The 25132-nt window shown below is 39.3% G+C and overlaps 1 protein-coding gene across 8 annotated transcripts in view; it reads right to left on the bottom strand.

Moving 5' to 3' along the window:
• diaph2 (diaphanous-related formin 2) overlaps window positions 1-25132 on the bottom strand; it is a 365580-nt gene that overhangs the window by 200933 nt on the left and 139515 nt on the right. For 7 of the 8 annotated variants that reach the window (XM_027277427.1, XM_027277405.1, XM_027277412.1 and 4 more), the window contains 3 exons: window positions 24330-24392; window positions 20470-20844; window positions 14329-14443 (listed from right to left, as the gene is read on the bottom strand). In XM_027277427.1, the coding sequence (XP_027133228.1) occupies window positions 14329-14443; window positions 20470-20844; window positions 24330-24392 (553 nt within the window). The remainder of the gene's footprint in view (window positions 1-14328; window positions 14444-20469; window positions 20845-24329; window positions 24393-25132) is intronic. The other variant, XM_027277422.1, reaches the window with a different exon arrangement.

Here is a 25132-nt window from a genome sequence, read left to right as displayed (position 1 = left end):
CCCTTGAACTGCCATCTCTGATCAGCGATTAACTGCTTTAGAGACCTTGAATTGTGGTACTGCTAGCAAAAAGCTATTCGTATATTTTCTGGCGAGATTGTGTCACGTTAATTAGGGCTTATTTTCTCTGTGCTGGAGGACACCGACATCAAGCCACATTCAGTGGAGAAAAATCCAGACACCACTGAACCAATGTTGATTGTTGGTTTGACGCCGTGTTGTTCTTAATTACAACAGACAGAACAATAATACTAGTTCAGGCAGCCTGTCAAGGCCACTGTGTGTATCTCCAAGTGTGTATTTTTGTCCCCTACATGTGAAACATAAATTGCCAAAAGCGCACGTGTGTCCATACTTCCGAACCCATAGGCATCACTGCTGTCAATTAACCACTGGCTAATTTAAACATGTAACTGTTTCCCCAGACACACTCGATGAAATCAACCAAAGACCAAACTAATAAGAGAGTAATGTTGTGTTGCCAGTGAAGGAAGGTCATTTAAAATTCTCACAGCTCACTCGTGATCCAATAAAGTTGACGGAAGTGTGGTGCTGTATGCACAAATCCTCTACTGAGAAATGTTATCATTTTCCTTAGCAGCAATAACAGCTTCCACCGGTGTACTTATCACATCCTTCTCCCTCTATCACTCCCTTCATCTCAAATAATACTACTTCTTAAAACATCTCTTTCGTGTGTGCAAGTCTATGTCTGCACCCCTATATATAGTATTATTTATTTTTCCGTTTTCTTCTGCTCACTCTTTCACACACCCTCCCTCCTGCTACATATTCTCTCTCTCTCTCTCTCTCTCTCTCTCTCTCTCTTTCCCTCTCTCCCAACTCATTTCAATACAGCTTAGAAGAGCATGATGTTTCAAATAAACAAATCAATATTTGCAATGAATACATGAAAAAAGTAGCAATATATAAGACACATATAACACCTACTATTAGTAGTAATGGATGCTGTTTTGCAGGTGGTTTAGGTAGCCAAATTTTAGCACAGAAGATTTGGCTGCCACCTCCTCCCAGAGGGCCACAGCTTCTTTTCAGTCTCCTACTTTCTTAGGGAGCATGTGAAGGTGGGGTGAGTGGAGGGCCATTAACAGTAACACATATTTCAAATTAGAAATAAGTCAAGTTGTCGATCTAATCACAACATTGATGTCAACAAGTAAATCGGATAATGCTCAGGCAATTTATTGAAATCCCTTCAGTTGTGGTCTTGACTTGTCTTGAAATAAATACAGTCATCCTTGTCTGACAACTAGACAAGGCTGGGTAACAATATGATTCTGAGATGAGACCAAGACCTTATTGAGACCGGTCTTAAGACCAGGGCCAATCTTGAGTAAGACAACAATGATGCGTACTTTGCACACCTTAAACTGTTTAATATAGCTGTAAATTGCCGATGTTCCATCCCTACCTTTCAAGCTGCTACAGCATCTAAACCACCAGCAATGCCATTAGTGGAAACAATGTGCCGGGAGTTTCTTTTGACAATGAAATGTCATTGGAGTCTGTTGTAGCTCTCATGCTGGTATCAGCGCCCACCTGTGTCTAAGTATGTATCAGAACACCCTGGGGGTGACTGCATCGGATTCTACAAGGTACCACCACGTTTGGAGCACAATGGTGCACTGGCTGCTCTGCTGCGGGGCCCTTGGTACTCCTCTAATAATCTACCCAGCATGTGTTTATCTTTGTTGGACCAGGTTGTGTGGCGGAGGCGGCCGAGAAAAGAAGGCAGACAGATTCCTGCCAGCCTGCATGTGAGGAGCCCCGCAAATCCAGAGGGACTGCTGGCTTTGTGTGAGCATGTGTGAGCCTGTGTTCATGCGTGCATGTGTGTGCATGCACGTCGGAGAGACGGAAGTGGCAGCAATACAGTTATGCCAACATGAGTTATGGTCTGACTTACACAGACATAGACACAGGCACACACACAAAACATTTAATTGCCAAAAAAAAAAAAAAGTCTCTCCCGGGCTCCATTGTGTCTAATGTGTTCAACGTTAATCTTACCCTTTGGGGACATTTGCTGTTGTGTTAATTACACACCACCAGGAGCCCTCATTAACACACATACAAATTTGTGCACGCACCAGCACATACACAAACACAAACAAACTATGTACACAACTTGGAGAGGTAGGTGGAGAGAGTAGAAGTGTAGATTAAGTGAGACAGTCCAGTATGGGAGAAGCAAAGCTAATGAAGCATTTACAGGCAGTGGGGTCATTTGAGACTCGCCTAAGGTCAAACCGTCTCCCACACCTTTAATGAACAAACCCAGCCTCAGATGTAGAGTGGCCAGCATGCCCTGCTTAGTCATCCACTACCCCGCAAGCTCATCACATCATGGCACAGGCCTATGCTTCCACCACTGTGCTAGTTTTGGCTAATGCCAGAAGAGTAAGGCTAACTTCAACCGTGACAACACAAGCAATTAACCCCAGACTACTTTAACTGGCCCTCTTGTCTGCCTGTTATCACTGCTCATTACAATCTGTTGCTTACTGCACCCATTAAAAACTAGAGAAAGAAGAACACATTAATAAAAACTAAAACAACAAATGCTACTATTTGTTTGTCTCACTCATTTCAAACTACTTTGGGGAGCACAAAAAGAAGAGTATAGTAAGACTGCTTGTTTTTTGCCCTGGCAGCACCCTCCTGGAGGGTGGACCACTAATGTCAGGGGCAGAGTAATGGGCTACAAGGTGACCCTTATGCACCTGTCTTTCACTTGCTTTCACCTCACTGCAGGATCTCTAATTGCATCGCAGGTGGGGGGTTCACACAACCGATTCTAGATAGTTAATTATAGATACAGCTGTAGCGAGTTTTGTGAAAGATGTATAGCATTTCCTTGGAAGAAATTGCTCCAGATCAATTGGGAAAGGAAACTGGTGAGCGAAGGGAATACCTTCAGAATGAAATACCTGACCATATGCACCAATCAGTATGGAAATCAGGGTGGATGCATGTAGAATTACAACATCAGTTTTGTTCTCTACCGTGCCATGAAATATTATGTTTTCTTTAGTTCAGTGATGCAACAGCAATGTACAGCATAAACAACTCTACAGCAAGACACAGCAGGACAAACTGAGAACTAAAAATCTGTTTGATTTAATTTCCTAAATATGAATAAGAAAAAGATAAGGATGCAAATTTATGGTAACAAGGTGCAATTCATACAGAAATGTAGATTGACATCATATCCACAAGGTAGGAAACATTCACCCTGCTATTCTTCTAGCCGAAGTTTCCATTTCTGTGTGGCTGAACCGTAATAAAAAGTGTAATGTGTTATTCACATCCGCATCAGACATAAAATATCCAATATGTTTCGCTGCTTAGTGTGATTAAAATTAAAATCAAGGCGTATCAATCCTCTAAGGTTAATTTGTCTTACACAGTACATCTGTGGTGTCTTTCCATCCTGGGGATGCCTGTGGCCTCAAAAAGGTTAATAAGCTGCTTTACCTCAGCAAGAGATGGATTGGAAGAGAGTTGGAAAGGTGAAAAGAAAGGCCAAGAGAGGAGAAACACCTTAATGCATATCCGCACAGTCAAAGTAATCTGTCTAGTCTTTAAAACCATTGGCTCTCCTATTGAACAGTTTCCAACCTACAGCTGGATCTGTACTTTCCACACAGCAAAACATTTATACACAGACTTGACATCTGTCAGCCCTCATCTAGCAACGAGCAACTGGGGTCAAAGGCCTTAGACGGAGTGTGGAAATGATGAAATATCTGCTGGAATACATTCTTCAGTGGTCTGCTAGCCCACTGCGGATGTCAACTGAGACAGTGTTTGGGGGTAATGTGCTTGATATGGTGTAGTATTACAGTTGGCTTCAGTATGTGTATGTATACAGGAAAAATAAATGCAAAATTTGCGTGACCCTGCCTCTATCATGAAATGTTACTGACGCAGTAGCCTGTGTAGGTGGAGCAAAAGTGCAACAACAGTGCAACACCACTGAAAGACCTGAAGCTTAACATGGCTAAGTTAGAGTGTAGCTTCACAGCAGGCCCCTAGCACTCTCAGAGAGGGTGAATTTTTGTTTATGTGGCAAAAGATCGGACCAAAGGCAAACAACACGCCAAAAACAACATTAATGCAATGGTTCACACTTACAGCAGACTTCTTCAGTCCTCTGCACATTCATCACAGTACAGCTTTAGATTTGTTCTGCTGCGTTTCAAGCAGCGTGTTTAATAAAACATGGTGAAAGAGAGAGAACAAAGAAGGAAACAATCTGCAAATGGTCCAATTCAGAGAAATCTTCCCTCCAAGGCTTCTGTATTGCAATAATAAGAAACTCCATGAAGCCATGTGATTTATCTATAATTTCACCTGAGTACAGGTTCATTTTTAAATGATCATTTCACTATTCATCTTCTTCAAAGGAGCCTTTAAGAAGACAGACAAAACAAAGTATATGAATATGCAAAATAAAAACAAAGCTGTTCAAAAATAACCATACACTTGTGAGGTTAATGGTTTCATTACCAGAAGCTTTGAAAAATCTTTTTTTTTTTTCATTTTCTTCCTGGTCTAAGAAAAACAGAATTCAGGAGAGAGGCACCAAAAGTGAAGGGAAAACTTTAATTTATTTTACTTTTCAAGAAAGAATAGCCAATTCAAAACCGGATGCCTAGACAGAAAACAGAAAAAGAGAAAAACATTCATACAGACAATGAAATACAGACAGATGTAAAATATGTATGCGGTGGATACCGTGGCAAGACAATGATGAGAGAAGAAAGAGGGGAAAGATTCTGACTTTAAGTTCAAGGGAGATGACAAGGTGGTAACAGCTGTGAAGAGTACAGAAAGGGATAGGGTGGGAGGATGGGAAAGCAAGCACAAAAAAAAGGGGAAATAAATAAAAGGTAAAAAGCAAAGGCTAACTGTACCAATATGTGTATCCTGAAGGGAAACTGAGAAACACTGCAACAGTTTATCTGTCTGCCACGGAAAGGTTGTGCTCGGTCTTCTCAAGAGCCAGAGAAAAAAAAAAAAAAAAGCTTTCTGTCACACAGGATATCCAGAAGTGACACGTCTTAACTCAGCATTATCTTTCTTGCACATGACTGCACTGCATCCTTTCTCATTGTGTTTTTCACTTAGTTTCTATAGATACCTCACTTCAAAAAAAAAGATTGTCTCTAATATTGGTTACACCAACATGAGACCTGAACAAAAACAGAAAAAGATGGCCTCATTTAGCTTGTTTGCTGACAGAAATGTTATGTTATTGTTGAAATATTCAGGACAACAAAATCATGCAGGAAGATTAGCATATTTACGCCTATTGCTGTTTTATTAGTACTGGCCTAATATAATTTACTTTCAAGTCAATTATGCAAAAAATAGCAACAAATCATTCAAAAGTCATTACATTTTAAAAATTGTGTGATCTACAGTTTATCAGCTTATCCCTTAAGTGTGATTCTGTTTGCTGTTGCCTTGTTTTGTTTTGTTTTTGTTGTTTTTTTTCTGTTTCAGGTGACTGTGGATCACAATCTGTAATCAGGCCGGTCTGTCTACCTTATTCTCCCGTTTCCTCATCTCAACCTTTCCCGTCTGTGCAGTAATTTACCTCGCTGTGGCATTGGAAGTCATGATTGTTTATATTCAAGGAGGCACCATCTTGAACACGTAGGATTCTGATTGTTTACCCATCCCACATGTGACATCATGGTTGCTCTCTTTCCCCCAGTGCTCCACTGTCTCCTCTCTGTCCCTTTCCAGCCAGATTGGCTGTGGAGTGTCACCCCACTGGCCCACTAGTAGTCACAAACCAATTCTAGCAAAGAGGCTCAAAGACAAATTAAACTTAATGCCATGTAACAAACTCAGCGGGCTACTGTGCACTGGCAGGCATTATGTTCAGTGGAGAAACAGGACTTTTTGATCGGTGTGGAAATCACTAGTCGACATGGAGCCAAATTCAAAGCACATTTGGAGAGGTCGGAGTTAGACAACAAGTGCAGAATTGAGATAACTAGTAAAACATTTGCAATTACAACTGATGAATTCTGTTAACTGCGTGGCTGACAGAGTTTGTGTTCGATCTCATTTAAGAGGAGATTATGAAATACAGCGGGTGGTTGAGTTGTAACAGCTTGAAAAACAAACTGTGTCTACAGGCCTATCAGAGGAAAAAAAAAAACATTGCTTAAGTAGAACAAAAGCTATCAGCCCCTGAAATTAATACCTGGCAAGAAGAGTGAAAACAAACCTGCATAAGTTGCTAAGAGAAAGTCGAGTGTCAGTGAATCCCTTTACATGGATTAAGAACATTTTGATTTTCTTATTATTTTATTAACAAATACATACATGAACTAATAAAAAAATGAATAAAAACTAAAAACGCTTGAGGCATCACTCAAAAATGGCCAACCAAATGCAGCGGCACAGCCACACAGTGAACAGTGAACCATCACCACACATCAAGTATTCCCAATAAAACCCACCACTTATATTTCTGAGCTGGATTAGATATGCACTCCATATATTCTGCTGTCTGGGATCATGGGGGTGAGTAAATAAAGCTCGACTGGGGATTCCCATGTGAAAAGCTCCAGTGACAGTGCCGACATTGTTTTTTTAAGCACAAGTCCTATTGTTAATGAGCATCCTATCACTCAATTAAACAAACACACAGACGCAGAATTTTTACTATCGGAGACATACTGTAAGGTTTTAAACCTAAATATTATTTTCGGATACAGTATACTGACATTACAGTGTTATCTGTGAATATTTTTAGGGGTGATGGGAGGTGGTTGTCATTATGCATGACATAGCAAATATGGTCATATTAGTAAATGTCAAGTAATGTAAATCACTTGGGAACAGGGCCAAGATATAAGTCTTGGTGTGAGTAATGATGTATAAGCATTTATATCAACATTTTTACATACTTAATTAGTTCATCCAGAACAAAACCAAAACATCCAACATCTTTGGGTTCTCAGTGTGCTTTTGTTTGAGTATAGTCACTTCACAGATTTTTATGCCTGTGTCTTTATTCCAGGCATGTGCACACGTGGACTTAAATATATGGGTTGTCAAAGTATTGTTGACAGAACAGTTCAAGAAAGAGCAAACTTACTTTACCACGAAGATGCAGAAAATGTGTGTGCAATACTAATAAACAAAATAATAAACAAAAGACTTGCATATGTTTTTGATTAGCTACGAGACACACTAAAACAAAAAATCTATACTCAAGGGGCCAGTCGAGAACTGGATTAAAGAGATTTACACACCATAAACGTGCTATCTGAGATTATCCAACAGAGTGAGCAAAGAGAAAAAGAAATAAAATATTTAGATGCATGGGGGATATTTATTTTTGAAGAGACAGATTTACAGGTACATTACACTGTACCTGAAGGCACATAAAAGTTAGCAGGGTGTAGACTTGGGAGGCTGTAAGCGGCAGGTATCAAAGAAAGCTAATATTCAGAGGGCTAAAGTTAAAGTGCACTGTGATACTCAGAATGGCTCTCATCTGAGAAGAGAAGATTAAAATCAGTGGGACATCACAGCGAGGCAATATGAAGTAGGAATGAGAGGAAATCTCTCTCACTAGCTCGTTCGCTCGCTCTCCCTCTCACAGACACAGATGCACACGCACATAATATAGTCTCCTACAATAAACCAATTACTTGTCATTAATATTTAAGGGCCTAATTTTCATTCATATGTGATATATTAAAAAAAGTGCAGGGATGAGCAAGGAAAAGGGCTGACCCTGAGATAGTCACAGTGGGTTGGCTGCCCCAAACAGAGAGAAATGAACATCAGGGTGTTGTGTGTTCTATTGAGACAAATGTATCCTGCCTGTGCCAGCAATTAATGGCCTTCCAATCGAAAATTAGGAAAATGGTATCATTTGAGTCCTTTCTCTTCCAAAATGGGATAATATCCTCTTTGGTTTGCTTCAAGTAATAATGGACGTTTGATTCAAAATTTACTGGTGTGAGGAAAGGCCTTGGGTCATCAAAACAATTCACCAAAGGGAAGCATCTCTCCACTCACAGACACTGATGACAGTTTACCAAAGTATAGTGTGTGTGGTAAAATGCCAATTGTGATTTTGTTTGTGGGAGACTGCAGCTGCTAAACAATTAACCTGGGAGAGTGAGTGTGAGTAAATATATATATATATATTATATTATATATATATATCTATATCTATATATCTTATTATTTTTTTATATATATATTTATTTGTTTTGTTTTGGTTTTTTTTGTTTTTGTTTTTTTTTTAACAAGGCCGGTTGCAACACCAGACGGACATCGACGGACATCATGTCCAAAGAGATGATATGAGAAGCAAGAGGAGGAAGACGAGATAAGAGAAGAGAAAGGGAGCAATGTCAGGAGAACTATAGCCCAGGAAAAAGACGCAGAGGAAGCTGCCTTGGCGGATGTGCCCTCTACTCAATTAATAGAATCAGTAATAAAGAGCTTGTTCTCAAGGGATCCATAGTAAACTACCAAGCCTGACTTCCTAACTCTTTGACAGAGAACATATCAAAAGCTTATCGCAGTAAACACGCTATTAATACGAGACAGAGTATTCCACAGTGGGCTGCTGTGTCTAAAGTTGAGCTTAAACTCATTAGACAAAAGCCTTTATTACATTGTGACTATCTGAGAAAGCAAAGCTCCAACACTAGTATTTGTTTTTCAAGAATAAGCTTTTCAAAGGTTTTTCTATGAACAAGATATTTTGTTGGTGAATGAATACAGCTTAACAGGATTAAAATATGATAGAGTGTCATTTATTGTTGCTACAGTTGCTACTGTGTTCTCTGGGCCAAAACTTGTTTCCACAGACTTGTATAGACCATGCCCTCTAGGCCCACAAGCACACAGTGTGCTGGTCAGCAACAGTTTTCTTGTTTGACTGAGAGGTTGCGCAATGTCACGTGAGGTGGCTGACCACGCGTGAGTGTGTTTGACCTGGTGGCCAGGTCAGCCCTGATGTTAACAGAGTTATTAGGGGACTTATTAGGGAGAGTCAGAGAGCCAGCTAAACCCCCCACTGATTCCATCATTACTGCCGTTGTGGCAGGGTCATTACCGCCCTGCTGCTGGGGCTTTGTAGCAGGGATTGAGAATCTGCTGGTGTGCACACTGCATTGGCTCAGTGGGGAGAATGTGTGTGTGGGGTTGAGTTGTAAGGACAGAGGTAAAGGGAAACGGGTGTCAGAGTGAGGAGAACTCCAGTGGGATTTGATCAAATCCCATGTGATGAAGGGGAGGATAACTGTAGCCATCACTTGTAGTAAGGTTTTAACCAAGTTACCTTTATGGGGCTGACCTTTACAGGCACAACTCAAGTTTGAGTTTTCTAATGGTGTAACAAAATGGGATAAAACGTGTAAAATATAGAAAACATGTTAAAAGATTCAATTCAAAAAAGGAATATAAATGCTGGAGTTAATTATACATCAGAAAAAGAAAAAAAATCAGATGGACGCTTTTACTTTGCTTTATGGATTATATATCAAAGACAGGACTTGTAATACCACACATGATGTGCTTAAATTTTTACAGGCAAAGAACTCCCTTGATATTCATCATTACACCGATACTTGATGAATTCTCTCTTTCGTTCTCTCGACCAACATTTAGATTTGTTTCCAAAAAAGGTGCTCTTTTTTTTTTTTTTTTTTGGTTTGGTAACAATCCTCCTCATGCCCATCGGTCTTATTCACCACACGCACTTGGCTAAGCATGTTCATTAGCTGCCTCGGCATCATTAACATAGAGACATGCTGGGAAATGAAGTCCCAATGACCCTGCTCAGAGGGATGGACTACAGCCTCTGATTCCTCCTTCAGGATGTACATATATCTTCATTAGGCCTCTCTCTCTGCAGAAGTATGAGTGTCATTGACTTCCAAACCATAAAATCGATTAATTTTCTGGGCTACTCAACACCAACCACCTCCCTTGATGAAAGAAAAACAAATGGGGATATATTTATGTTTAAAACATGACTATCACCCATAACTATATGTTTGCTCTGACTATATCATAAGAGGTAGTTTAATATTTACAAAATATTATCAGTCTATAAAATGGCACCACCGTATTTGGCGTTTCTCATTTATATTTACTTTATTGTGTTTAGTATATGTATTTGCTTTTAACTTCATTTGTTTGATGTTGTTCTTTGATTTTGACTCGGACACATGCCCAAGGCAAATTCCTTTTACACTTGTACACCTGATGAGGCGCCGTGGTAGCTCACCTGGTAAAGCAAGCCCAGGTTCGATTCCAGCCTGCAGCCCTTTGCTGTATATCATTCCCTTTGTCTCTAGCTTCATAAATAATAATTTTTAAAAAGTGTTTCAGATAAGTTATCATATATTAAAACATACAGTAGTTTTAGGGATTTCACTTGTTGTGAAGTGAGCTCCTTCCCTTGTGTTTATTCTGCTGAGCAACCCAGACATCGCCATTACAAAGTGGCATATGCCCTTTGTCCGTCAGCAATTGGTGTGTGCAATGGAGGAAACATTTTGGAAGAAAGGGGGTGTGAAGTTTGCCAACATCAATCTTGTTTCAAATTGAACTGCAAAGTTCCAGCTGAATGAATTGCCTTTCAAATGCAGCAGGCCATGGCTACACACATTCAATCCCGAAGTGAATCTGATTTGATCCCAAAGAGCCGTACAAAGGCACAACCCACTGATTGATAAAGCGAACTGAGGGGAGATGAGGGTAAAAGTACAAAAAAGACAGTCAAGTCAATGGAGAAGATGCTAAAAAAAGAGGGAAAAGCCAATGCAGCCAAGCGAAAGCCAAAAGGGGGGAAAGACAAGAGAAAGAAAGCAAAAGGGGAAAAACTGTTTTAATGGAAAATAAAATAACTATGATGTGGGTTGTTCTAAAGGGCCCATTTAATGTTTCGTACACAAGTTGAAAAGAAAAACCACTCAGGCCTTTCACATCATCTGAGCGATGAGCAAGAGCAAAGAAAGTTGTGCGTTGCTGATAACAGATTGCTGAGCTCTATGTGTGGGTGGTAGCAGTTTTCCGATCACAAAGCACTCAATGGTGCCAAAGGTGAAATACCTGCCTTGACATTAGAGGATGAGGTGAAGCTTTAAGTGTAACACATTCTCAACTCAAAGGAGAAGGCGCTACATTTTCAACACTAGAACAGTGTGGCGTGTATTATTAAAAAAATATTAAAATTGCAAAGTGGATTAATCACCATGAAGACGCTACAGAAATATGTAAGCAACTGAAAAAAAACTAGATTAATACTTACTGCTTTTTTAAACTAAGTGAAAAAAACATATTTCCTATTTGTACTGCAAAAAAGAACCAATAATGACCTTAACTGTCTCTTTTAAACTGCCACTTTGTTTGGCAGAGCTTCTTTGACCTATGTTCAATGCAATGAATGTTGACGGTTTCATACAGTGGTCATATTTGACATCTACAGTGTCTTTGACTTGTCATTCAGATAGCATAGTTAAATTGGTTACTTTTTTTAAAGCTTGTGTTTGCCTGCAGCGTGTGCCAGCCTGAAGTGAGTAACAACTTAATGTTGCCAGTACGACTTAATCAGTGACATGTCTTTGGTCTTCAGACTACCTAATAACTGACATGTTGAATTTTCAATCAGGCCAAAGAACCATCTTATAATAAATTACAAAGAAAAAAACAAAACAAAAAGCCACTTTTAGAAGATTGAAGCCGAGCTTGAAATCCCTCTTGATTATCATTTCCTTTTCTTGGAGAAACTCATTAAACAGTGAGACTCATAAAAGCAGCGGGGGAGATGACAGTCCTGCATTCTCAGTTGTTTTAGAGGCCTCTGAGCGCAATAAGCATCTGAAAATTGGGGACTGTTAAAGTGATTCTTTTTTTTTTTTTTCTTTTACTGCCTAAGTGTTGTTCTTCAACAATGCAAGTAACAAGCAAGAATCCCAAGAAACGTGGAGTTAACAGAAGCCTTTTTGCACCATTTTCTGAGGGCAGCTCTGCAGGGAAGGCATTTACACCTGCTTGCCTCATCTTTCACGATACACTAGTCCCCCGAAGTGTGCTCCACTTATAAATATCCACGTCTAAGATGTGGCAAAGATGGAGGTACCACAAAGAGGTGAAGGAAAAACCAGCAAGTGTGTGTATGTGCTATAGAAAAAACGTTGGCAATATCCCAGACAAATGAAGTCAGTTTTCACCAGTGACTTGTTTGTCAAATCAGCACGAAGGATTTATGGTCGGTGGTTACACTGAGAGGTTACAATGAGTGTTCAAGACCTCAGGAATTAATCTTGCAAGCCTCTCTCCACCTGAACCTCCAACACTGCTTTAAATTACACCAATACCAGTTCAGTTAACTAGCTTGACTAACTTGAGATGAAGGAATACTCGCTATCCAAATAGGTCAGATCCAAAGCGGTAAAAATCATTTTGACAAAACGTTTAATGCTCAAGCACACTTATTGTTACATATCCTCGGATGGCATGTGAAAGACTACACTGCATGAATCATGAAACAGAGGAAAGACAAAAACAAATGAACAACTATCTCATTTTAGGAAGATCCCATCTAGCACCTTTTTTTATTTATTTATTTTGTTGCAATACCATCTACATCAAAGCTGTTTTCATTGACTTTCAACTTCACTGACGAGGGGGGGGCAGAACAGATATCAAACATTAAACAGCATTTTTCATTCATGAGCAAATTTCAACAATAGAGGGAAAAGAGCTGATTCAGTGAAGTCGCTGCAGGGGTAATTGATAGGGATCCAGCAAAGGTAACTCCCAGGGGAAATGCTGGATCATGAATTCCTACCCTGCCAGCGGGAACATGGACTATCTATAGAGCTCTTTTCATTTTTTTTTTTTTTTTTTTTAACCCCAGTGGGTAAAGTGAAATTAATAAAGAATTTAAAAGGACATTTAAAGCCGAACTAAAACCGTGTGTCTGTGGAAGACAAACGTTACGGTAAGTTCATTTCACTTTAAATCTGAAAATGTATTTTATCGTAGCAGTGTTCTGCAAACATACTGCTGATTTACAAACATTATGTCATTATGTCAAATGTATCTCTCTAAAAAAACATGTCTGAATTAAATAAAATAGCATAATGTAAATTAAAATGATTAAATAGGTATTGCAAAGGTGTGACATGCTTTAGAAATGTCAGAGCGTGTTAAGAAATATAGTGTCTTGCCGATACGTCTAGTAAAAGATGAAAGGCCTACCTCTGCCACTTCATTAAACCTTGCAACAACTGTTCTTTCCTATATATGCTCTCCCTCAGTCTGCATTATGCTGGCAAATCACCTTGAGGCAGATGAAAATTGCTATTTATTTCACAGAACAAAAAGGCGATGAGCCTAGTTTGTCGTCCTAGAGGCTATGAAAAAGATGTAGCGAGAAGCTGCTGGCAGGCTGACTTGTGTCCAAACAGACGGCGGGTATATTGGAAAAGTTGGAGGATTCTGTATAGTTATGTCCACGCACCCCGACAGAGCTCAGTTTTGACTGTTCTGCGCTTGACAGGCCTCTGACTTCTCCCCTCCCACTGCTACTGGAATAAGAGGGCTGTAGTACACACACGCACACGCACACACACATACACTCTGTCAAAGAAGTGGAAAAACACTCAAATTGTCATGGGAGGAATATATCAAGTGCCCTCATACTCCCTCTTCTATATAAAAAAAAAAAACTTGCTCTGTACTGCTTGTGTTATTCATCAGCAAGTTAGGTAGCCTGGTTGTGTATCTGAGAAACAAACTGGCCAGGACAAGGAAACTCCCAGAGCTTCCTTCACAAAAGCCTCCCGTCTTCCCCGATGTAGGATTGGTCTGCTGGACTGGAAAAGGCAAAAAGCAAACCAAGCATAACTGCTCTTGGTTCACACACATGCGTGCGAGTTCAAGTTTGTGCACACCCACGCGCACACCCTAAAACACTGATCTGAAACTGCTCAATGCGTACAAACAGCAGAAAACAATGAGCAGCCACATTGCATTTCTAGCTTTCTCAAAGACACAGACACAGCAGCAAGCCTTGGTATCTCTAATTGGCACAGAGATATGAATTGAGAGCATATATAGATGGTACTCAAATGCAATGGGGGAAAAAAAAAGTGCCTGGTTTTAAGATAATTAACATTTCAGTGAGAAAAAAAAATGGTCTCACAAGATGAAAGTGACTTGGCATCTTATGCCAGTGAGGCTAAATGAAGCATGTGTGTAGATTAATTAAGGAAGGGGTGAAGAGAGATGACGCCTCCTTACCTTTGCTCTGCGAGGAGAAGCAGAGGGAGAGCTGAGCAAATAGGTCAGGATTCTCAAACTTCTCTTCTTTGACTTTGATCCAGAAGCAATTCTCTGCCATTTCCTGAGGCACTATCTGCAATGACACAAGGATTCCATTATCACCACAATCAGAGACCGCCATTCCCCCAACCTGCCACTCAAAAAGTTCTTCTCACTGGAGATGGGGTTTGTGTGTGTGTGTTTTTCTGTCCGTGGACACACGCATGCTTTTGTATGTGTGTGTGTGTATCCTTAGCATTTAAGTAACAAACAAAACACACCACGAAAAAAAAGACATAAATAAATACGCGTGATGACAAATAAATATGGTGATATTAAATGATAATGTGTGGACAGGCTCTCCCTAAACCAAACATACCAAAGGTTCTTGTTGACCTCTCCTGAGATGAATGAAATATGTGGATTTCAGTTCACTCAGCGACCTTGTTTATACACTCCTCCTACCCAGGCTTGCCTGAAACGTCAAAGCCTCTAAGAAGCACCTACACACACTGAGGTGATAGCATGCCACACGGATGCTTTCGCACCCCTCCTCTTTCATCCTCTCCACACCTCTCAGTCGACAAGAGAGAGACAGTAGGCGTGTACAGACACATTCAGCCATAAACAAACCCATCTAATATGTTGCCGGTATTACGAGCTAATAATGTGTGTGACACTGCGCTACATCGGCTGCACATTGTGCTAAGTGGCGAAAGCTCTTAGTGCGACACTATTGTGGCTTTTTATCGAGGTCCTGGAATAGAAGGTGGCCTCTTGCACCGCTGCTGTTCAGCTCGTCAAAAACCCTGTATCTACATACAGAGAGAGGTTTAAAGTGCAACACGTGCAATACAGGCAGAGAATTCCAGCTGATCCCTGGCAATCATTCCCACAGCCATATAGAAAACTGAGAAGTGCAACTGTGTTGCAGAGTCCTAAAATGACAACAAAAACACATTATACCAGGAAAGGCTATCATTATTAACATTAATTATAAATTGAATAAACATACCGCTGATCTGAAATATGCCACTTAAAACCAGAATGTAAAATTAGACAATGTACTGTTACTGTTACAAAATCGGAACGACAATGGATGCAAAGCTACTCTTACTTACAGCCGTCTGTAAACGACATTTGATTTCCACATTCAACACATTTAATAAACATTGTAAGTTTGTAAAACACGCTGCTGGAATGCAAAAGGGGGAAACCTAAAATCTATGTTAGCTGCAGCTCCCTCTGCTCATACATTTTTCTATATGTGCAACAACTCCACCTCCCATACATTTATGCTCTCAGATATAATTTGTTACCTACAACTGTAACAGTCATTATCTCTGATATTCGGTCACAGGGAAACTAACTTCAGTTAAACCCGTTTCCCCACATTTCACAGGCTTTGAAACTGGCTCTTCACATCATACAGTATGTCCTCTGATATAAGATAAGACATTCATGGTTAGAAAACCCAGACTACCACCAGATCGGATGCAATTTTCATTGAAAACATGGTTGGATGCAACTGGTTCATTTACTCTTGCTGAAGCTTCAACCCCTAATTACAATTTTTATTCATACAGCAAGGCAGAAAAAATGGGGCGTTGCAGCTATTCTTTTAGATTGGCATAGCTGTTTTTAAATTTCTTCGAGCTTTGAGTGCCTTGCATTGGGCTTGATGTTCCAGTTGTATTTGTGACAATGTTCTGTCCTTTTAGGAGTTTATCTGAGATCTGCTCTAACTTCAATAGGATATATAAGTGGTGACTTTTATATACACGTAGATATTCTGCTTCCTTGAATGGTTCAATTTCATCAACCTGCATTGTTATTTTGACCCAGTTTAACATGTTACTGAGCCCAGTAATCTCTAGAGCCATCCCCTTGATCTTGTTACATCCCTGGATACTGGTGTCAGAGTAACTACTATTGAAGATGTTATTTCGGATGATTGCTGTGTTTATTCCAAAGTAATCAAGCAAATTCTCAGAAAACTGCACCTCCACTGAAACATTCATCAACCATTTCTGTTCGATGCTACCAGCCTCATCGTTCTCCTCTTACACTAACTGTGCCCACTGATCTCATCGCTGATTTTAAGCACAATCTGCCGAAAAATACATTGCAGACATTGCTGCAGCACTGAGAACTGAAATAAATTCTGGCCAAATTCAAACTCCATGGAGAAACATTGGCAATTAAAACTAAAAACTGCCGCAGAACTGAGAGTAGATGGAAGATTGAAGGAGACGGCTATAGTACAAATGTGTTCCCGAATTCTAACAGAAACATGAAACCAGCCAAAAAGTCTTATCTCTCAAATCGTATTAATAACCAAAATTATAATCCAAAATTCTTCATCTCACCCATGAACAAACTGATTAATCCCCTCCCTGCTACCTACACAACTTTTTTTTCCCCCATATTCTACAATGGGCAACGTTTCGATATCGCAGAAAATATCTATAAAATCAGTCCAATATGCATTTAGACTTTGATGCTAGCCCACCTCTGAGTGGAATCACGGTGAAACATTTCTCCATAGTGAGCTTCCTTGAGCTTGCTGATGTTATGAGCCAAATTAGACCATCCACCTTTCCTTTTGATCCACTACCTGCAACCTTTCTAAAATTTGCTTTTAGTCAATTAGCAGGTGTTTACTTACCATAGTACCAAGCAACATCTCTCTCTAGACTGACATTTCCCATATTCATTAAAGTCCCTTTTAAAAAGTAGCTACTGACCAATCTCAAACCTCATGACCATCAGTAAAATAACTGAAAAAGTTGTTTATCATCAATTGCATTGGAATCTTATAACTAATAACATATATGACTAATACCAGCCCAGGTTTGATCTCACATTAGCACCATATCACCTCATCTTTACATGCAACTACTTGGTTCCATTGCATAATCAGCTATAATAGCTATGTGATAAACACACAACTCTACATTTTACCATCTCCTGATAACATCAGCACTTTAGATTCACTGCTCAGCTCACCTTTCTGGATGTCACAAAGTAGTTGATTGCAGTTGAACAAAGAAAAGAACCTTGCAAAGCTTTAAAGGCAGCAGATATGTGTATTAGTTAGTTATAATAGTGAAAGACATTATCTGCACCATAAGGAACACAACAACATAAGTAAAGCTGCAAAGCTAAGACAAAACACAACAAACAACCTGAAACAACTCTAGTGAAGGATGCTCTTAGAAACTGCAACTGCCTGATAGTCACAGCCCATCTTCATCTTAAGTGAGGTCCTGAATCCAAGGTAAATAAAGCAGTGTAGTCACTTACAGACTATAGACAGCAGGCCTACTCCAAAAGAATGATATGGTCATGTGAATAAGTATTCAGTATATTAAAAATGTTAAATAATTATTATTTATTGTGTTTGTTATAAAATGTAAAATGTACTAATGTTAGTTAATATTATCCTAGATACTGTCCAAGAGATGGAAAAGAAGGTGTCTGGGACAACCTAGTTATATAACATGTTATGTCAGAAAAATGCTGAGAATGTTGTGGCTGAAGGCCAACGGACTGAATACATAGCTGATGGAAATTTCTTGGTGATTTTTCTGGGGCAATTCTAATTTCCTAAAACTTTTGTTACTTAACATTCAGCCTGGTGGTTCCCTGTTGGGCCTGACCAGAATAAAGATGTCATCTTCATGTTTAGTTAAGGCATTTGTTAGATTTTGAGCTAATGAGCTAATACTGAGCTTAAACATGAGCCTGTCTCACGGTGCTATGCATGTTACGTCCTTAATCTCACTGCATCCATACTGCCTTTTGTTCTTCTATTCCCATATGTTTACAGATATCCTTAATTAGCATGGCAAGATTATATGAATTCAGTTTTTACATTGGGAATGCCTATAAACTACAACAATTGTGTGCGTGTGTGTGTGTGTTTATTTTGGCATTTGGACAGTTCTATAATCTTCACTAATAATATTCTATGGGAATCACTGACAAGAATATGGACAGAGGGGGGAAAAAAATAACCCAAGCTGATTTAAAATGCATTTAGCGCTTAAACAAAGCTGACATTTCCCAGTGTGTGCCTGAGCTGATCTACTCCCATGTGAGTGCCTTGCACTACTGCTTCTGACTAAGAATGCACTGCCACCACATCCCTCACTTCACAGAAGACCTTGTACAATACCTAAAATGTAAAATGTAAAAATAAAAAAAGTTTACTTTTTCCCCATCTAATGGCTGCACCCATTAAGTGTCAGTGTGTCATTTTAAGTATCATATTTTACAATGCATATTCGTGAGATTGCATGTTTGTCAGTGTGTAAGTTGTCATCAGCTGTGTACAGAAAGTCATAAACTTTCAGCTGCCCTTCCTGTGAAACTTCACTGTCTTGTATTCATTGCACAACAAAAAATTCTCACACCGGCCCTTAAATATTATTTAAAAATATGTATATTTTGCAATGCATCTGCCCCAATTGTCAAATAGCCCATCGGGAAAACCCCCAGTGCTCCAGATGGCCAGCCCGTTATTGAAGTGGGCCGACAGCACATCTCTCTCACTCATGATTTTGTATAATGGCTTGCACAAGCTGCCCACAGACTGACCAGGCCACCAAGATTTATCCCAGAGCTTGTGATGTCCAGTCTCAGTGTATTCACAATCACATAAAAGTCCTGTTTTTTCTCCTATCATGTGTGGTTTACGCTTTTGTTGGACATGTACAGTAAAGTGGATAGAGGATGTGGGTATGGAAAATAACAAGTGTCTTTTCTTTCCCCTTCCTTCTTTATACAACCAAATCATGGTTGTTCCTGGTATTGTCATACTCCCATCTGCTACACATAAAAAAGACAGACGACTCTTGTCCCACTTAATCGACACAGGAGACAGCTTCCTCAGGTGGTTATGAATTTCATTTGCATCACCAAACTACATTTCCTTTGGAGGATAGGTTAACGCTCATGCATACAGTATTAACTTTTTTTTCTATATACTTCCCAGGCAATTTGCATTTGCATGTGACTGCATGCACACAAATGATATTTGCAGAACTATAGAGATACTGCACAAGAAAATGACTAAAAATACTTAAAATATCAAAGCACAGTCCCACCTGGAGAAAAAATAAATATAAAATGTTGTTTTTCTATCTGTTTACACACAGGTTTGATATTTCTTACTGCTGTATGACACTCTTAATAACTTTTCTTACTGCAACTCCAACACAGAGTGAAGCATTTGCACACATGGCATTTTAAAGAGCCCTTGAAGTGACAGAAATTAAACCTGCAATGTGCGCTTATCAATGCAATACTAACATTGACTTGCATTTCCACATTTATGTGTCTATTTTGCGGACTGTTTTTGAATAAATAACGTATTATGGAAATCAAAATATTACCCATTTACTTGAAAAAAAAAAGATAAATATGTGGAGAGATAACTACAATGCTGCTGAACACCTTGAAAATCATATTAAAATGTCTCTTTAATACATAGCTTCATTTCACTGAAAACCATTAAATAAAACGTGCAACACTCACATGATGTTAAAAGAAGTCATCTAATGTTTTGGTTGCTGTCAGTAATTGAAGACTAAAATGCAAGGTCATACAGGCATCAGCAAGAACCATTAAACTAATGCTAAGAACTCCTGAGGCAATGGATAAATTATCTCTGGTAAAACAGAGCCACCACACAAAAAGGTCCTATTGAAATTGTATTCAAATGTGATATTACACAACCTAGTCTTCATTCAATTATGCTAAGAATGTGCAAATCCAAGGACATTTGAGCAATGAAAATTGTTTACTGTTGTATCCTTTGGAATGGGTGCTGAGGGTGAAATAATGTGGCCTGTGGCTTAATGGTTGTTTGACTAGATTAAAAGAGCATTTGAATGGAGCTCCTTTTGATTTGGATCTTCAACGTTGCATCTTCTTATTGTGTAGGGTTCAAACATCCTTTAAAACCAGAGATAAATATTTGCATGATTGTAAAGAGATTGCATAATATTTCATGTGAGCAGTGCAATAATATTTCCCTTGCAGTCTCAAATTGCCAGTATTACCAGTGTTCATGAGAATATACGTTACAGTGAATAAAAGCTCATGTTACCGTACCTTGGTCCAGTTGACCCTCTTCATCACAGTTTCTGGCTTGTAGGTCTTCTTGGGCTCCAATCCATAAGGCAGCTTTATGACAGGAAGCGAAGGAGGTGGCGGAGGCCCGCCCGGGCCACCGAAGAAAGGCGGAGGAGGTGGCGGCCCACAACCAGGGGGTGGTGGAGGAGGTGGAGGTCCTCCACCTGGGGGCGGAGGTGGGGGAGGCGGTGGCGGAATGCCAGCGTGGCCAGGGAGAGGTGGCGGTGGAGGTGGGGGTGGACAGCCACCGGGTGGAGGTGGGGGAGGGGGTGGTGGAGGTGGAGGAGGAGCTGCTGCGCCCCCTGGAAGGGGTGGTGGAGGTGGTGCTCCAGGAACAGTCGGACCCGCAGCAATCTGCAAATATGAGGTATAAATATTAATAACACATCAACTCAGTCCCATTCTGACTTCAGACTTGTTTTTAGTAACTTATCATTATTGATTTGACTGTAGGTGGAGAGTAAGAGAAGGTTGTAAGTGTCAATAACAGTAAACTAGCTCGTCGCATTGTTTTATGTCAAGGTTCTTTGCGAGCGTTGCTTCAAGTTCAGACCACATGAGAAAGTCATGACCTCTGCTTTTTTTTTTTTATGAACAAAGATCAAAGTTTACCAACAGTGGATAACTTCATTAAGCAGGAAGACTGAGATGTAAAATTATTTCCTCTAACTACAGATCTGTAAAACTTTTTTTTTTCTTTTAGACCAACTGAGGCAAAAATAAATTAAGTTGCCTAAAACCAGAAAGTCTTGGATATTCTAAAACCCAAATGCAGTGTGAGGATAAGTCTTGAAATGGAATTTGACATATGGTCATGTACATTATATGTGAGACCACAATTTGTTCAGATCATATTTACATAATATGAACATCTAAAATTAAAATATGGATTTATTATATGTTTTCACTGGTACGATATTTCATTATCAGTGTCACAAAATGCATATTTTTTGCCAATCAGGTTGCAAAAACTGTACCAAAATCATCCATTTATAATGAGCAATTATAAAGCCACAAAAAACAAGATCTGCTGCAGTTTGTTTATGCTTGCCCGTCGCAGGTACAAGTTATATTTAGACGAGTTATGTGTAACACCAGTACGTCTGATTTTAGAAGGTTGACCTACTGTGTTCAGGAACATTAATCCCTGTGGATATGTATGTAAATACTACAGAAAAATGTTTAAGGAAAACCTGTGATCGACTACTGTTTTAATTTACGAAAGATAAGAATGTTGCTTTCCCATCAAGTCTTTGTCATGTGTCCCTACAATGGCAGGCTATTACACAGTAGACAGGGCTGTAATTAGACCAGAGACTGATAAGACAAAGTCTTTCAGTCCTTTGACATGTCTGCACTATCTCACATACCACATACACAGGCAGTCTGTGATAGTCAGTGATAACGCAAATAGAAAAATGGTAAAGCAACAGTCTTATCTTTAAAAAAAAAGAAAAAAACAACAGATTTTAAATCATTTTGATGTTACACTGACTTATAATAAGGGAAATTGTGCTTCTGACATCCCCACCCTGCACCCTGTACTCCTGTTTCTGACGTGTTTTCTATTATTATGCTTTACGACACAAAATCACAGACCACCAACTATTTCACAGATTTTGGTGATATTGGATCATATTTTATGAAGAAAATATTTTCTGGTTTTCCCTCGAATGGCTTTGGCTCGTAAACACTTGGAGATTCACAGACTGTGAACTCTAGCTGCTGTTATCTAATGTTAGCTAAGTTTGGTAGCCGAGACGGAACTGGACAAGTGGGCTCAGAAACCTCTACGGGCATAACAGCAGAGCCAAATAGACAAAAGAGGACGACTGAGGAAACTAAGAAGAGAAAAAGAGAGTGATTGAGCAAGAAGCCACTGAACAAGGGTAAATCTTGGACTGGCTTTTAGTTGTTGGCAAGAGCTGAATGACACCGAGTCGGGCTTCTTGTTATTGGACTAGTAAGTAATATTAGCTGGCTGCTATGTCTACTGTTGCACTTCATTGATGTTTTTGGCCGTTAGCAAAGTTGTCCACTTGCTACTTTTTGATCACAAGTAATGTAATCATAACAAATACATGGGCAGCTTTACATAATTATGACAGTAGTATTGCATTCTGAAGCTAGGGGTGCTAAGTCACAAAATACCAATGGCTACACAGTGTGGCATTGAAAAAAAGGAAAAGTTCTACAAATACAACCATTACGGACGGCCAAGCTTAGACAGGGTTTGATCTTTGAAGCTGATTAGCTTCTTACCAAAACGCATTTCCACTTGCACTTCTCATTTCCAAAACCAATTCCACACAATGTGCCTTTTCCCCCAGTCACTTGATTGTGTTCGTAAATGTGATTGGCTTCATATTTAAAGACATTATGTTGTGTTCCATTACATAATGGCACTGGCAGATTGTTTATTAGGGCCAAAATTAAAAAGGTGTTCTGCAAGGAGCTTCTTACACAGCTCGCCCAAAGCCCTTCAGCGGAAATCCACATCCGGTGATTACATGGCTGTCAATCTCGAGCCCTCCATGGCCCGTTTTCTCTTTTAAGATTAATATGAGAGAATGGAAGCAAATTAGCTGCTAAATTAGAGCGCCGTTGTTTCCATACTGAAGGGTCCTCCGAGTCTCTCTCTCTCTCTCTTTCTCTCTCTCTCTGATCTACCCAATAATAACAAGCCCAGTGTTTCACAGAACCCTTGGGATCCAATACCATTGACACTGGCTTCTTCTTCCTCAAATACCAAAACAAATGTATATGTATGTAAGAGACATTATTAGTTGTAAAATGTGCATTTTGATTTAAACGATAATGTCCATTTCACTGTATTCATTAAGTACAACATCAGACTTTATGTTGTACACTGTAATTTAGCCTGTTTCACTGCTTAAACTAGCGTTATTTAGGTAGCCGTGAGACAAAATACAGAAATATATCTTTCTATACAGACACACAGAAAAAACAAAAAACTTTTTTTTTCTTTTTTTTTTTTTTTACAGTCCAAAATGAATTATGGGTTTTGAGATCCCTTCCCAGTTTTTTATATGTAATGTGATGATTTCTAATATATATGTATATTATCCAGCAGGTTTTCTCACCAGCTTGTGAAAGTCTCTTTGATGCTTTTTGGCTGATGTTACTTTTGCAGAGCCCATCTGGAGCTCTGTCCAAAGTAAAAGACGAGGCTAATATGAAATCTAAACCATCCAATTTGGATTCATAGTCTTCTGGACTCAATGGGGAGGTCAGCATGGCAGGTAATTAACTCTGAATGCTATGTGATTAAATCTATGCCCCAATCTCATCTCTGATAGAGGAATTCAATCACAAAGTGTTTACTTACGAAAATTACATTAACAAGCAGGAAACGTTTGTAGTTAAAAACCATTATAGTGTATACCAAAGCGTCTAACTGTTGTATGATTTAGCTTAATGAAATAAGCGTTTTAAATATGTAGGTTTTCTACAGCATGTCATCTTTTTGATTGATGTTGTTGATCTGTAGTTTAAAGAGACAAAACATTAATTAATTATGATAATAAATTTCTGCTAAATGAACAAAGTATTCAGTTTTGTCTTCTTTGCATGTCAGTTCACATCAAGCTTAAATTGAATTTATAGGTAATTCAAAACACAGCATTATACAGAGTAGGGCACACATGCAAAGGAAATGAGCGAGAGGACGAAAGATCAGTCGCATAATCAGCTTGATAATTTTCTCCAGCAAATGATTTGAACCACCACAATCCAATTCATTTAATACTTAACTTGGATTTGCAGGTAATTAAATGTGAGATTATGTCAAGGGCTGCACATGCAGAGAGGACACCCACCTTGGCTTCAGATTCCCTGATGAGTCTCTGAGCCTCTTTGAGCTTGTCTTTTTCAATAGTTAACTGTGCAGATACAACACACGCACACACCGCAGACACACACACCATGGAATACACATCAGAGCACACATCGGGCAACAGAGAGGCACAAATGGGGGGTGGGTTAGACAGACAGAGAAGAAGAAGAAGAAGAAGAAGAAGAAGAAGAAGAAGAAGAAGAACACTAGTACAGTAAAGACACCAAACACAAAAATGTTGGAAAAAAAGAGGCAGGCAGGGAAGAAAGGATGTCCCGTACACAGTTAATGACAATGGTAGTACAGTGTTATATTCCCATTTTTGCTTGAATGAGCTATTTGATGTGCAAAAGGCAGAGTGTACTGTACTTTTACACCTAAAACAAGATGTAATCTATCTTCAAAAGAACATCAGTGTAGAGCACTGACTGCAGCATGAAAGGAACAAGGCACAGCATCACTGACAGTTGGTACACCTTCAAAACCCTTCTTCCATTTCCTCTTCTTTATTTTTCTTTCTTCTTTTTGGCATCGCAAAATACATTTCAACTTAACACTCTTAGATGTGTGATGGGCATTGATTTCACTCAGCAGTCTTTGTTTTAGAAATGTACCCATTTTGCTTTGATATTTCGCTCTGTGTGACCTTGCCAAAAGAAAGAGGATGGCTACGTATTCTATTTTTTATGTAGTCATTCCTACAGAACACATTACATTGGACTGGACTGTAGATAACTAAATATCTAAAATGTATAAAGGAAAAGAATAAGAAGATGAAAACTTTAG

Source organism: Larimichthys crocea, chromosome I (genome assembly GCF_000972845.2).
Source record: "Larimichthys crocea isolate SSNF chromosome I, L_crocea_2.0, whole genome shotgun sequence".
Classification (NCBI taxonomy): domain Eukaryota; kingdom Metazoa; phylum Chordata; class Actinopteri; family Sciaenidae; genus Larimichthys; species Larimichthys crocea.
The sequence above is the reverse complement of the archived record's forward strand: the minus strand, read 5'-3'. Positions and strand labels throughout refer to the sequence as shown.